Here is a 15029-nt window from a genome sequence, read left to right as displayed (position 1 = left end):
AGATGCTGGAGATCAGAGTTGAAGAGTGTGGTGCTGGAAAAGCACAGCTGGTCAGGCAACATCTGAGGAGCAGGAGAATCAAAGTTTCACGCATAAGCTCAAAATGTTTCTGATGAGGAGCTTCTTCTCGAAATTTCAATTTTCCTTCTCTTTGGATACTGCCTGACTGGCTGTGCTTTTCCAGCACCACACTCTTCGACTCATAACCTCTACCACCCAGATGGACACTGGTGGCACCATCTGAAAGTCCACCTCTGTTGTTCCCCTCTGTTCATTAAGTAATGTCTGTTGTTTACTTTATGCCTCTCTAACTCTACAGTCTAATTCACTCCAACACCTCCAAGCCACACACCACCTGATTTTGAACTGTATCATTGTTCTTTCATTGTGACTGGGTCAACACCCTGGGACTCCCTTGCTAATAGCACTGTGCTTGTATCTACAACACTTTGACTGCAGTTCATAACCATCTTTTCAAGGGCACTTAGGAAAAAGCAATGTGACCATAAGACATAGGATAAGTAGGCCATTCAGCCCATTGAGTGTGCTCTACCATTCAATGAGGTCACGGCTGATCTCATAATCCTAAACTTTACTTTCCTTCCTTTTCCCATAACCATTGATCCTCCTCATTAAAAATCTATCTCAGTCTTGAATATAATAATGACCAAGTCTCAACAGCTCCCTGTGTAAAGAATTCCACAAATTCACAGCCCATTGAGAGAAGAAATTCCTCCCCATCTCTGACGTAACTGTGCGACACCTTATTCTGAGATTATGCCCTTTGGTTCTAGACTGTCCCACATGTGGAAGCAACTTTTCTGCATCTAGCCTGTCAAATCCCCAAAGAGACTTGTATGTTCCAAGAAGGTCACCTCTCATTGTTCAAAATTCCAACGAGCACGAGGAAAAAATGTAGCCCAGTCAGCTATGGTCACATCCCACAGCTGCATAATAAAAAAAATCCAAAATCAGAACACCAACCTATGATTATGTTATCAAATTCAAAATGAGCAAATCCATATGAATACGAATGTAAACATTATTTGTGAACTTTGATGCTGCATGGAACACAGCTAAGTAGACTATGAACCCCACAAACCTGGACACTCCAAGATCAAGCTCAACTTCCAGAATCTCCTCTTCAGGTTTCAAATGTATAGTTATGCAATTACTTTAAAAAAAATGTTCATTTTTATCCTGTGGTCTGTCTGTTTCCCCCCGACTGCCATTTGGAAAACAATGTTTTTCAAGTCCCTTTGAGCATACCATCAGGACTGAAACTCCAATACAGCACTGAAGGAGGACGTTCTTGTCAGAGATGTTGATATTCAGTGACACATTAAATAGCTCCGGATTAGAGAGTACTGGGTATACAAGTAAGCAGGAGAACTTACATGGCCTCAAACCACTCCATCAAGACCAGATCATCTCACCATTTTACAAATTGGTTCCCATGTTTCCTGAGTTATAACAATTGTAACATACTTGGCTGTGAAGTACTGTCACCCTGAGGTACTGAAAGCTGCTGTATAAATGCAAGTTGTCTAGCACTCTTCTTTCCATGTTACATGCAATTCCTAAACTAGAACGCAGTGCCAGAGTTTATATGTAACCAGTCACTAAGAACGTACTTAGAGAGTGGACCGCTTTGATTATATCTTATTCCCACACCCCTCTTTTATATTCCATGGAGAGTATTTTGTTGTTACACATCCATGTGATTGTCCGCCAGTGTCCTCTTTCCCCCATCCCTTTATGTATGTTCTGATTTATAACATAGCATTACAGATTAGTAAGCTTATGTTCAACAAATGATTGATGAATTTATTTAGTGAATAGTGGAGTCACACTGACCAGAAAGTTCCCAGGTTTGATCCCTGGTTTAGTCTGAGATACCTGGGGTGAGATATTGTATTTTAGGTTAGGGCACTGCTATTGGGCACGTAGAGTCTGATCTCCCGCAATGTCAGGAGGAGCAAACCGGTATAGATTTTGGTTGGATTGGTGAATCAGTCTGATAGCCATCCAGTGGAGGACATTACCTGGTCTCCCGAAGTTGGCAAACCCATAGAAGGCTCTCCAGCTGCTGAAGGAGTCTGCGGCTAAGAAAGACAGGGTGTCTATGTCATGAACTGTCCTCTCAGTTCTTAATGGGCTTCCTGGACACTTTGTGCCACAATGAACAGATGAAGGGTTACACCCGAAATGCTGATTTCCACACCTCCTGATGCTGCCTGGCCTACTGTGTTCTTCCAGCCTCCTGCCTGTCTACAATGAACTGATAAACCCGAAACGTCGATTTCGAAGCAACTTGGATGCTGCCTGAACTGCTGTGCTCTTCCAGCACCACTAATCCAGAATCTGGTTTCCAGCATCTGCAGTCATTGTTTTTACCTGATAAACAGGGAAGGCCTATTGCTCTTTGCCACCCTCCACTATACCATTCGCAAGGCCACCTCCCACTCAGCCTCTGACCATTGCCTTAACTAGCCTGATAAAGACCTTAACATGGAGAAAGTGAGGACTGCAAATGCTAGAGATCAGAGCTGAAAAATGTGTTGCTGGAAAAGCGCAGCAGGTCAGGCACCATCCAAGGAGCAGGAGAATCGACATTTCGGGCATAAGCCCTTCTTCAGGAATGAGGAAGGTGTGCCAAGCAAGCTAAGATAAAAGGTAAGGAGGAGGAACTTGGGGGAGGGGCATTGGGAATGCGATAGGCGGAAAGAGGTTAAGGTGAGGGTGATAGGCCGGAGAGGGGGTGGGGGCGGAGAGGTGGGGAAGAAGATTGCAGGTCAAGAAGGCAGTGCTGAGTCCGAGGGTTGGGACTGAGATAAGGTGGGGGGAGGGGAAATGAGGCAGCTGGAGAAATCTGCATTCATTCCTTGTGGTTGGAGGGTTCCTAGGCGGACCTTAACAAGCTGCCTGCCAGCCATAATGCCTCTGATCCAGTCTTCCCCAAAGTGGCTCAGGGTCAGGTCAGTGTCAGAAACCCAGCACACTACCTCAGAATTGTGTGTATACCCATTACCATTCCCACCACCACAAACCTGAGAAAATCTGACCACACTCAAGGCATTAGTTATTAGAACAGACCTTTGTAATGCATGTGGCATTATTTAGGACTGTCACTTCTGATCACTAAATTGTGACTCTGCTGGGAATCGGTCACAGCTTTGAATGTGCTGCACTTCAAAGTCAAAAAGCCTCCGATAGCCACTGATCACTTAGGTACATATCAAAGAACATGTAGCGTTCATGGAAACATTTCTCAGTGAGCAGAGCATATCTGACAGGAGCTGAGTGACATCTGAGCCCAGATTCATGAGATCTGTTCTTGGTGGACATCATTTCAAATTGGAAGATTGAGTTCAGAACATTTACCTTTAGAACTGAAGCACTGGTGACAGCAGTGAAAGCAACTTGATATTCTTGCCTTTTACTTCCCTTCATTGTGATTCATTGATTGTTCTGTGGCATTAAAAGCACTGTTGTGAATGACGCATTTTCATATTGTTTAACCAAAACACATCAACCCCTTAATTGTGTATGAAAATTGGTAACTTGCAGACCTAAATGTCGAATGGAAAGGGTAATACTCTCCTTACTCAAATGTACAGAAATGAATTAAACATTTTAATGTGATATTGGGCAATATAAATGGGATCTATTGACAAGGGTCTAACCTGCTACCTTAGCAACTGACCCAAATTGCTGCACTATCCATTAATACTCCATATTGCCAGCATTATTGCTTAAACATTGTAACAACCAGTACATTAACGTATCTTATGAAAATGTCCTCTGAAAATTCTTATGTAGAATTTGAACAAAGTGTCAGAATGTGAGTTGTGCAGAATTTTCCCTTATACTATTGTTTATGCCTGCGTGAGGTTTTAATTTTAAACTTTTATCTCCTTCTCTGCCTCCTGCCAGTGTACACTCTCCACAGAAGCTCCCAGCCTTTTTCTACCTCTCTATGTACACTTAGAGATATAGATAGATGGTACGTCTTGTGTCTAAAGCAGAAATTTCATAATTGAGCCCCATTCTAAATATGAGATTTTAATTTAATTATCTGGTGCATGATAAGAGTCCTGCGTGGGCAGAGATGATGGTTTGTGGATGAGCTATTTTAGACGGGCATATCGAGATCACATAGCAGGTTTGAGGAGGGGTCAATGTGTTCTCCCAGTAAACCTGGCCAAAGCCATCTCTTTAACCAGCAGGTTGGTGCTTGTGAGTGTCTTCTGTCACAGATTGACTGCTGCTCTTATTTATTTAGTAATTACTGCATCAAATCATTGCATTCATAGTGATTTGGGAGCTGCTTCTTTCTTTTAATTCTTTCAGGCTTTCTTGCTTTCTTTCTTACTTTCCCTCTTTCTTCCTTGCATACCAGCAAATTATTCACAACCTATGGCCAATTATAGCAGCTCTCATACTGTTACATTCATTGAGCCGAGACTGGTGAACAAGCTGGATGAAGAGAGGCCAAGTGATGTCTATGAACCTGTAACCCAGTATGGGCCTTAAAGAAAGTAGTGGTGCAAATTAGAACATTGGAAAATAAACTTTAACATTTTAATTGGGTGCTTATTTTCTTTGTTACCAGCTTATAACACAAGGCAAACCAATCAAAGTATTTTGAGGTGATGCATCTTGTAGGAACAGGGCATCCACGTGAGTGCTAATTAAGTGTTGTTTTACATCCTGAACCCTCTCTTATGGTCAACACAGTATCAGAATTTCAAAACAATGCTGCAGCTAGCTCTATTCCTACCTTATTAGCTGTAGAACAAAGTAATGGAAGATTCAATTGATCTTTCTCTATTACAATTGTAATATGTTCAAGCACATATACCTGTCAACTTATTTTATTGGCAGCAAGGTGTGGAGAGAGACAAAGTCATTAAAATTAACGTATTTCAATTAGTGTGACACTGGGAAACAGATTTCGATACAGGAAAGATGTGTACCAACGGGGAAATTAATCAGCCTTGACACCGAGTTTCATTTAAGTCTCTGCATGCCCTTAACTGTCAAGACAGTTTTTTTTATATCTTGTCTGCTACATTTGTCAACACAGCTCTATGGAATCATCCAGAAGTAATGAGCATTCAACTACAGTGACTTTTTTCTGCTAGACTAAGTTACGATTAGGGCAGAGACAAAGTCATTAAAATTATTAATAAAGAAAATAGAAAGTTGTGCAGCCAAGCTTTAGCTTTTGAACTTCAGGAGAACAGACAAACAGTTGTTACACGGTAAAGAGACTGTCAAAAGGCAGGAGGGAAATGTACAATTTTCAAAAAAGTACCTGCATTTATATAGCGCAGAAGGAGATGCTTTCCAGCGAGTTAAGTGTGTTACCAGTATTGATATCTCAGGAAACATGGAACCAATTTGCAAAATGATGAGATAAAGTGTTCTTGATGATGTTGGGTTAAATTTAGGCCACAGATGTTCTTCTGCTAATTTTTGTTAAGGTTTTGAACACCCACCAGTGAGGGAAATTGGGGCTGTCTAGTGCGACATTAAATTTGATTTGGAGGTGCCAGTATTGGACTGGGGTGTGCAAAGTTAAAAATCACACAACACCAGGTTATAGTCCAACAGGTTTATTTGGAAGCACTAGCTTTCGAGGCGCTGCCTCTTCAACATCTCTAACAAGAAAGTCCTCCTTCAGTACTGTATTATACGATGCAATATTCATGACAACCAGATGTTTCAAAGTGCTTTACAGCCAATTAATTGTTTTGGAGTGTCATTGCTGTTGTGATGAGGGAAACACATCAGTCCATTTGCACACAGCAAACTCTCCCAAACCATCGTGACCAGGTATTCCCCTTTTCCATGATTTTGATTGAGGGGTTAATATAGACCAGGATCCCATGGATCCATTTCATCCACTGGAGCAAGCAGACAGGCCCTTGATTTAAGTTGTATCATAGCCCCTCTGACCGTGCACTATTCCCTCAGGACTGTGCTAGTCACGTGGTATTGTGTGCAGTTCTGGTCACCATACTATAGGAAGGATGTGGAGGCATTGGAACGAGTGCAGAGGAGGTTTACCAGGATGTTGCCTGGCATGGTAGGAAGATCGTATGAGGAAAGGCTGAGGCACTTGGGGCTTTTCTCATTGGAGAAAAGAAGGTTTAGGGGAGATTTGATAGAGGTGTACAAGATGATTAGGGGTTTAGATAGGGTTGACAGTGAGAACCTTTTTCCGCTAATGAAGTCAGCTGTTACTCGGGGACACAGCTTTAAATTAAGGGGTGGTAGGTATAGGACAGATGTTAGGGGTAGATTTTTTACTCAGCGGGTTGTGAGTTCATGGAATGCCCTGCCAGTAGCAGTGGTGGACTCTTCCTCTTTATGGTCATTTAAGCGGGCATTGGACAAGCATATGGAGGTTATTGGGCTAGTGTAGGTTACGTAGGCTTCGGTCGGCGCAACATCGAGGCCGAAGGGCCTGTACTGCGCTGTATTTTTTTATGTTCTATGTTCTATGTTCTATAAGCCCTGGAGTGGGGTTTCAACCTGAAACCTTGTGAGAGGTTGAGACAATGAACCATAGTTGGCAGGTCATATTTTCTAATTAATCCCCTTCACCCACCCCATGCCTAACTACCTGTACCAGGTTTTGCTGGGATCCAATCCATATGGGCTGACCATCCTGCAGTGCCATGCCTAAGTTCCTATATTCATTTGGGAACCAAGGCATAGAGTCCCTGCAAGGTATCACTGCCAAAGTACTCCTATGCTTCCAACAATTGAATCACAGACCTTTCTGCCTCCAACCAATGCATACAATCAACTGGACACTTCTTCCAACATTTGCAGAACTGAGGGATAGAAATGCTCTTAATATTGTTCTCCCTGGTTGCTTACAGCAGAATCCAGGGGACTAACATCTAACACCAGAACAATCCTGGAAGATTGGAGATCCCACTCCAAACACAGATCACTGGATGGGATATAGGACTGGAACTAGGCTAACATCTCTCCTCATTGAGAAATAAACCTGTGATTTTCCTGTTGTCTTTTAATCAGGGACACACTGTGCAGTGTCATTACCCAAAGAGTATAATAAACTCTGCATAATTAAGTTGAACAAATCTTATATTTTGTCATATTTTAACTGGAGGTGAATTGTTTTCTCAGTTTCTGAAGTGTACTGTGGCCAGGCAGGCCAGCTTAACTGTAACTGATGTAACCACACTATAAAAAAAAGACACATTATACTGGCAAATCATCCATGGTATTGCTCACGGTAGGTCAGATGATAAGCTATTTTATAAGAATGAGAGCATTAGACTACTTAACACACCATACATCATTCTACTGCTAAAGAGGATCAGTGTGTAACGTGACCCATATATTGTGAATCTGCAAAACCTTATTGTTGGGAAGAGGTACATTTTGAGGTCAGTTGAAGGACATTTCCTTTTCCTCTGATACCAATTGAAATGCTAACTTCCTTTCCTTCCTTCTTTTTTATTGTGACACAGGAATTTACATATGTGACAAAATAAGACATCTGAATTGTCACAGGCACATTTCAAAGCTATTTTAATATGCACTGTGTACTCATCTTTATTCAAAGTTACTTAATTAAATTCTGTGAATTTACATTGCAGTGTTGCAAGAAAGAGCTTCCCCTTAATATTAAAATTGCTTGTTCTGTGCTGCTCGCTAATTCATTATTTTTTCAAGCAAAGCAGAACTTCAAGTTAGCAGAAATAATTATACAAGATATACGCATGTATGTGTGTCTAAACATATATACTTTAATTTGCATAATTTTCATGGTAGTTACTTCAAAAAATATTTTGTCTCTCACATCAAAACTGGTCTGTTTTTACCTTTGCTATTGTCACATGAAGCATTCACAAGAATGCCTCTGATCAAGAATGTGTTGCAGGCCAATTGATTACATTCTTCGAGAACTCCAATGTTGCATGTGAATTCAAAAGGTGAAATATTTGACTGAGTGCAGAACACACCACCCAATGTGTGGTCAGAGTAAAGAAGGAGCTACCAGAGGATAGACATAAGGTTATCATTCTCCCAACTGCTCTGATGAAAAGTCGTCTCGACTCAAAACGTGAGCTTAATCTCTCTCCATGGATGCTACCTGACCTGCTGTGATCTCCAGCATTTGTTGTTTTCAGTATCTCTGTAGCAATCTAGGTCATTTTCATGAAAGCTGTAAATAATATAAGTAAGGCAATAAGTTGCAATAATGTAAGTTGCAATACACAACAAGACTGTTCCAGTTAGATCAGAAAGGTGCCATTCCTCAGCTATACTATATGCTTCACAATATCCAGTTGTGTCATCTTTCTGTTATAGATACTGACTATTTCTCAAGAGTCCAGTGGCTTTTCCCAAACTTTCTTGCTGTGTAAATCAATGCTTTCTGTCATCTGCCCTAAGTGTCTCCATCACGTCCAATATCTCTAACAGCCCTGGCCTATTTGAACTTAATGTGGAGGTACCAGTGTTGGACAGGGGTGGACAAAGGTAAATATCACACAGCACCAAGTTATAGTCCAACATGTTTATTTGGACGTATTAGCTTTCAGAGTGCTGCTTCTTCATCAGATAACTAGTCAGGTAACTAGTTACCTGTTGAAGGATCAGTGCTCTGAAAGCTAGTATTTCCAAATAAACCTGTTGGTCTATGACCTGGTGTGTATTTGAACATACTAATATGCATTCATTTCTTTATCCTATTAGATTTTTTTCTACTATTCCAATAAATTATTTCTGCTATGTTCCCTAAGACTTTGAGAACAAATGTTTATCAAGTCCTTAAAGAAAACTGAAATTTCTGGAAAAGCTCAGCAGGTCAGGCAGTATCCGTGGAGAGAGATCAGAGTTAATGTTTCGGGTCCAGTCATCCTTCCTCAGGACTCCACAGTATGATTTCTAATCTGATTTCTCTCCACAGATGTTTAGACAGCAGAGTCTTTAGGAGCATTGAAGCGACTGCTGGACATGCACATGGATAGCAATGAGTTGAGGGGTGCATAGGTTAAGTTATTTTATTTTACATTAGGATTAACCCTCAGCACAACATTGTGGGCCAAAGGGCCTGTTCTGTGCTGTACTTTTCTATGTTCTATGTTGCCAGACCAGCTGTGTTTTTCCAACATTTTATGTTTTTGTTTCTGATTTCCAGCATCTGCAGATCTTTCAGATTTTATCAAGACCTTCCTTATTTCTGGTGCTTTCAACACTCATAATTTGTACATCTTCCGGGGCCACTTCTATTGCAGCTGCCAATTTCTCTTTCTGTTCTGTTGACATTGTACATGATAATGGCAGGCACACTTTGTACGTAAACTAGTTTAAGATAACTCAGCTTGAAATACTGCCAAAGGAACAGTATGTTATGGTTAGAGTTGTGTAGTGGATCAAAACTGCAAAAAAATGATTCTGTTTGAACCAGAAATGCATGCCTTTGAGCATGTTATCTATAAGTAGATGGATGCTGAGTCAATTGGAATTTCCAAGATTAAAATAGCATATTTTTCTTAGGTTGGGGTCTCAAGGGGATTCAGATCAATGGCCTTTAGATGCATGATCTAAATAAATGGCAGATTCAAAATGTCTGAATTGTCTTTCCTGTTCCTAAAGGCCTACATTAAGCACACCTCAGAGATAATAAGTTTAATCCCAGTTAAAGGTTGATTTCACGAAAGTACTTGACTTGTTTTGCTGGGTCCCAGAAAGCCATAATTGTTGGTGAATCCCAACTTATCCCATGAGGACCCAAAGTTGACTTCGGGACAATATAAAGTATTCGATTAACAATTAGTTTAAAAGAACTTCAATGTAGATGAAAAGAGAGATATGTAGCAGAAGTGTTTTGTCTTGCTCTCATCAGGACAAACACAAGAATGCCAAACTTTAAACGTAAGGCTCCCAGGGAGAAGAGATCAATCAACAGCAAGTCCTAGCAAGGAAAAGGACGATTTCGGAAAACCCCATGATAGGGACCATTGAATTGTTTATGCAGTTTTTCCCTCCACTCATAACACCAAATACTTTAATTGGCTTTATTTGTATGCATAGGAGGAGTTTTATACAAGGATAGAATTTTTAACTAATGGAATTATACATCAATGGTTGTTTAATTGTAGTTAGAATCCATTTATTTGTAATAATGATTCATGTCAAGTACAGAGATCTGATCTGTGTTTTCTATAACCTGCATTTAACAAGATTGGGGAAACCAGTATACTTTGATATAAAAAAACCCCTCAGCATTTGTGATGACTGTAATAATAGCAGAGCTTGATCTCCAGTGCATTACCCCAGTGACAGAAGGAACAATGATGTAGATCCAACTCCAGGAGGTGTGCAACTTCCAGGAAGACAACTTCCAAGTAATAGCATTCCCATGCATCTGCTGCAGGTCCAAGTTGGTAGGGGTCAAGGGTTTGGAACATGCTGTCTAAGGAGATTCAGTGGTGAATGGAGTGAATGTCGAAGGTGGTGGGTGGAGTGCCAATCATGTCAACTACTTTGACCTGAATGGTCTTGAGCTTGTTGAGTGTTGCTGGAGTTCAAATGATTCAGGGAAGCAGACAGAATTTCATCAAAATCCTGATGTCTGCATTGTAGATGATAGACTTTGGGGAGTAAGCAGGTGAGTTACACACCACAGAATTCCCAGCCTCTGACCTCTCTCAATACTTACAAAGCTGGTCCTGTTCAGTTTCTGATCAATAGTAAACCCCAGGATGTGATGCAGTGAATGTTTCAGAGAGGTAATACTATTGAATATCAAAAAGTTTAGGTTTTCCATGTTGGAGATGATCATTGCCTGCCACATTGGAACAGAACCACGATGTTGTAAGCAGCAATTTCATGGTGGGTTGGAATCGGCAGTATATTTGATCTTGGGGAGAATTGTGAAAGTACATGAAAAGAAATCATCCTCCTGCACTGACTGTTCTCTTACTGCCATGACAACTTTCCAGAATCAAATATTCTTGTTGCCATTGGAGAGTTTCTTTTTGACTTCATTAATTTCAATCTTCCTTCAAATCCTTGTTGCTGGAATCAATGAAAAGGTATTATATTTTGAAGGGTTGCCATTCTTATCTTTCCCTTGGCATTCAGGTCTTGCATCCGCATCTGGATCAAAACTGCAAAAAGGTTCAGCATTAAATGATTCTGTTTGAATCAGAAATGCATGTCTTTGAGCATGTTATCGAAAAGTAGATTCTACTGAATGCCAATAATTAACACATGTCCAATCAGAGAAATTTACACCTTTAAAATGAATTTCTGAAACATTACATACTTTGCATTAATTGCTGTCACTTCATGTTAGTTTAAACAGAAGTTTAATCTGTAATGATGAACTTGCAGCAAAGAGCCAGTTATGATATGCTATAATGAACCCAATGTTCCCACACAGCTGAATTGTATACTGGGTGCAGCTTACCCTTAGAGGGTGTGGTGAACCCCCAGCAGGTTAGCTGAAAGTTTACTTGATTATTCCTTTAATAGAAAAACTAATGCCATCACAATTAGTATTTGCACTTTTATAAGAAAGCTAAATAAAAATATTTTACCTCTTTAATTTTTCCAAATCAGCCCAAGGGAATGAGATAAAAATTCCTTGCTTGTAGTCTGTTGAAAACCCCAAGTAAATGCGATCCTGAAAGAGCTACACTCATTTACTGTTGGCTCGAATCCACAGCCCAGGCTGTGATTTTGTTATAACTGCTCTATAGAGATTCAGGTTGCTTTGCTGATGTGCCAAGGATTTCCCATCTTCATAAACTGGGCTTCTCCCAAAGTAACACTATACATGGCCCACTCCCAGCAGCACTGTTTACATAATGAGGCTTAATTTGAATTTGATTGGAATTAAATATTTAATACCCAAATCAAACAAATGCTTTTGAATGACCTCCACTACCTGCACCCAACCCCATTGCACCTTTGATGAATCCTGTTAAAAGTTTGAATTCTTCATTGTAAACTTCAAATTCTGCTTTGTGACAGACAATGACCGTACTTTCAATTTTTGACGTTAAGAAACAACTCAGTTGAATACAGGAGAAATAGATATAAATAAAACAAAATATCTACAATTTATTTTCCTCAAGCTTTTAAATAGGCTCTCACTTGCATAATCTGTGCAGTTCCATGACAGCAGTGAACAGGACACAAAGTTGCAAGCTGATAATCGCAGACTGAATTAATAGGTTACCAGTTTTCAGGTGGAGTATAATGTATTCAAGCATGAGTTATTAATCTCGATAGTAAGATTGGAAAAGCAGAATACTTTTTAAATAGCACATAACATTGAAACTTTGATATTCAGAGACTTGGGTTTGTTTGTCCAAGGAACACAGGAAGTCAGCAGCCAAGTACATCAAAGCATTAGAAGCTGATTGACATGTTGGCCTTTGCTGCAAGAGCATTACAATACAAGCAAAAGGAAGTCTTCCTAGAATTGTAAAGGATTTTTCTGAGATAACACTTGGAATACTATGTATAATTTTTGTTTATATATAAAAGTATACTTTACTCAGTGTTTTATATATGTAAAGTTTATATATGAGTATACTTATATTATTTGTAACTCCCTCACTAATGATATTGCCTGCATGGTTCAAAACGTTAGCACACCACCACTGTCTCAGGGCAAATAGGGATGGACAATAAAATGCTAGCCAGCCAGCAACGCCAATGTGCCACAAGTAAATAGACAAAAAAGGCTTTACAGTGAAGTTTCATGAGAGGCTTGACACTAGAAAGGCTGAGTAAATTCATCCTGTATACTCGCTAGCATATGAGGAGAATGACAAGCAAGGTAGCATTGTTTATAGACTCCTAATATGAACTACATGCATGCAGGAAAAGGCCTACAGGAAGAAATAATGGGAGATTGTGAGAAATGTACAATAATAGTCATTGGAGATGACGATCAATAAACAGATTGGACAAATCAAATTCGCAAAGGTGGCTTGGAAAATGAGTTCTTTGCGTGTTTTCACAACAATTTTCACAAAGCCAATCAAAGAGCAGATTATTCTTGATTTGGTAAAGTGCTATGGGATGTGATTAATTGATGGCCTCATATTAAGGGAACTCCGAGGGAACAATGAATAACATAAATGAATTTTGCATTCAGTTTAAAAAGGAACAGAAGAATGGGTTTAATAATTAGTCTTTTTAAAATGAAAACTGGCAATTTAGCTTAAGATATTTGTCAATAACAATGCAATAGAAGACATTTAAGGAGCTATTTCATAACACTAAGCAAAGATACATTCAAATGAGAAAGGCAAACTCAAGGAGAAAGATACATCATTTGTGGTGGACTAAGTTAGACGTGGTAACAAATTGTAAGCAAAGGCGTGCAATTTTGCAAAGCTGAGTGGAATCTCAGAAAATTAGACTGAATATAAAAATAGCAAAGAATGGTAAGGAGGAAGAAATTAGAGCATGAGAGAAGATTAGTTGGAAATATGAAAGCAGATAGTAAGAGTTTCTATAGGTATTCAAAAAGGAAAAGAGTAACTGAAATGAACATCAGTCCTCAAGACAGTGAGCCAAGGGGTTTGAGATGCACTGAATAGGTATTTTGTATCTGGCTTCAATGTAGCAGACCCAACTAACATTCCAGAAATAACTAAATAAAAGGTGAAAGGGAGGGAGGAACTTAAAACAATTACAGTCACCAAAAAACTTACTGGAACCAAAGCTGGCAAGTCTGTTGGGCTTTATCCTAGCTTATCTTTGCAAAATTGCATGCCTTTGCTTGCAATATCCTCAGGTTTTAAAATAAATGGTTGATCAGACAATAGATGCAATTCTCTAAAATCCTTAGATTCTGGGAAGGTCCTATCAGATGAGAAAAAAGCAAATATTACTCTTCTGTTCAAGAAAGAAGGGAAAGAGATTGCAGAAAACTGCAGTTCAGTTAGCTAAACATCTGACAAGCGGAATATATTCAAACCTATCATTAAAGAAGTTATAGCAGGACATCAGCCTTAAACAGGCTGAAGGGGCCAGATGGTCTTTTTATGCTTTTATTCCATGTACTCTTAAGCACAGTATCAGGTGATTTGGCTCAACTGGGCCATGTTGATGTTTATTTTCCACAGAAGTCTCCTCTCACCTATCTTAATTTTATCCTCTCTTTTCCTGTTTCCCTCATGTGTTTATCTAGTTTCTCCAACTTTTTGTCAGGAATTCATTTTACAGTTCACTGGTAACTTTTGGATTTGTAAACAATAAGGAATCATTACTATGGACAAATGAACATTTTATCATTGTTAATCAATGAATCTCATTTTTCAAAGGGCAGGAATAGACACAGATTTTTTTCTGGATGAACTCTCCTGATCCACCTCTGAGTGCATGATTGAAGGAGATTGAAGGTGGATTGAATGATTCTGCATTTTCTTTTTCTGTTTGTTGAAGCATTCCTGGATCTGCCATCTGTGCCTTCGACATGGAGCAGATTTCCAGCATTTTTGATGGGCGTTTCAAGGAGCAGAAATCCCCAGAGTCTATATGGACACCAGTTCCTGAAGAATTGATTCCAAAACCAAGGTAAGAGAATCCTTCAAGAGCACGCGGCACATTACAACAAGGAAATCTTGAGTTTGTCTGAGGTTGAAATGATGGTGTGGTAGGTATGATGTTTGAATATTGTCAGCATTGAGGTCTCGAAGTTACAATTCAACACAGGTAGAGTGTAGCTTCCTCAACTTTGTACCAATATTACAACCCTGCAGGAATGTCACCGAACACTACTCACTGCACCAGTATAGCATTTTTATATTTTGCAAAATCTAAGAAACTTCTTTGTGTGGGATTGGGAACATAAATCTGATTTAGGGACAAAGAGAGCCCACATGTAACAATTCCATCTTGCCTCCTTCATTATCTTATTCATTCACAGGATGAGGGCAGTGCTGGCCACGTCAATATTTATTGTCCATTCCTAATTGCCCAGAGGGCATTTAAGAGTAAAACACATTGCT

The 15029-nt window shown here is 39.7% G+C and overlaps 1 protein-coding gene across 8 annotated transcripts in view; it reads left to right on the top strand.

Annotated features, from left to right (window-relative positions):
* sema6bb (sema domain, transmembrane domain (TM), and cytoplasmic domain, (semaphorin) 6Bb) overlaps positions 1–15029 on the top strand; it is a 559267-nt gene that overhangs the window by 482844 nt on the left and 61394 nt on the right. For all 8 annotated transcript variants that reach the window (XM_072593864.1, XM_072593857.1, XM_072593863.1 and 5 more), the window contains one exon: positions 14464–14595. In XM_072593864.1, the coding sequence (XP_072449965.1) occupies positions 14464–14595 (132 nt within the window). The remainder of the gene's footprint in view (positions 1–14463; positions 14596–15029) is intronic.

The sequence above is a fragment of the Chiloscyllium punctatum genome, chromosome 24 (genome assembly GCF_047496795.1).
Source record: "Chiloscyllium punctatum isolate Juve2018m chromosome 24, sChiPun1.3, whole genome shotgun sequence".
In the NCBI taxonomy this organism is placed as follows: Eukaryota; Metazoa; Chordata; class Chondrichthyes; order Orectolobiformes; family Hemiscylliidae; genus Chiloscyllium; species Chiloscyllium punctatum.
The sequence above is the reverse complement of the archived record's forward strand: the minus strand, read 5'-3'. Positions and strand labels throughout refer to the sequence as shown.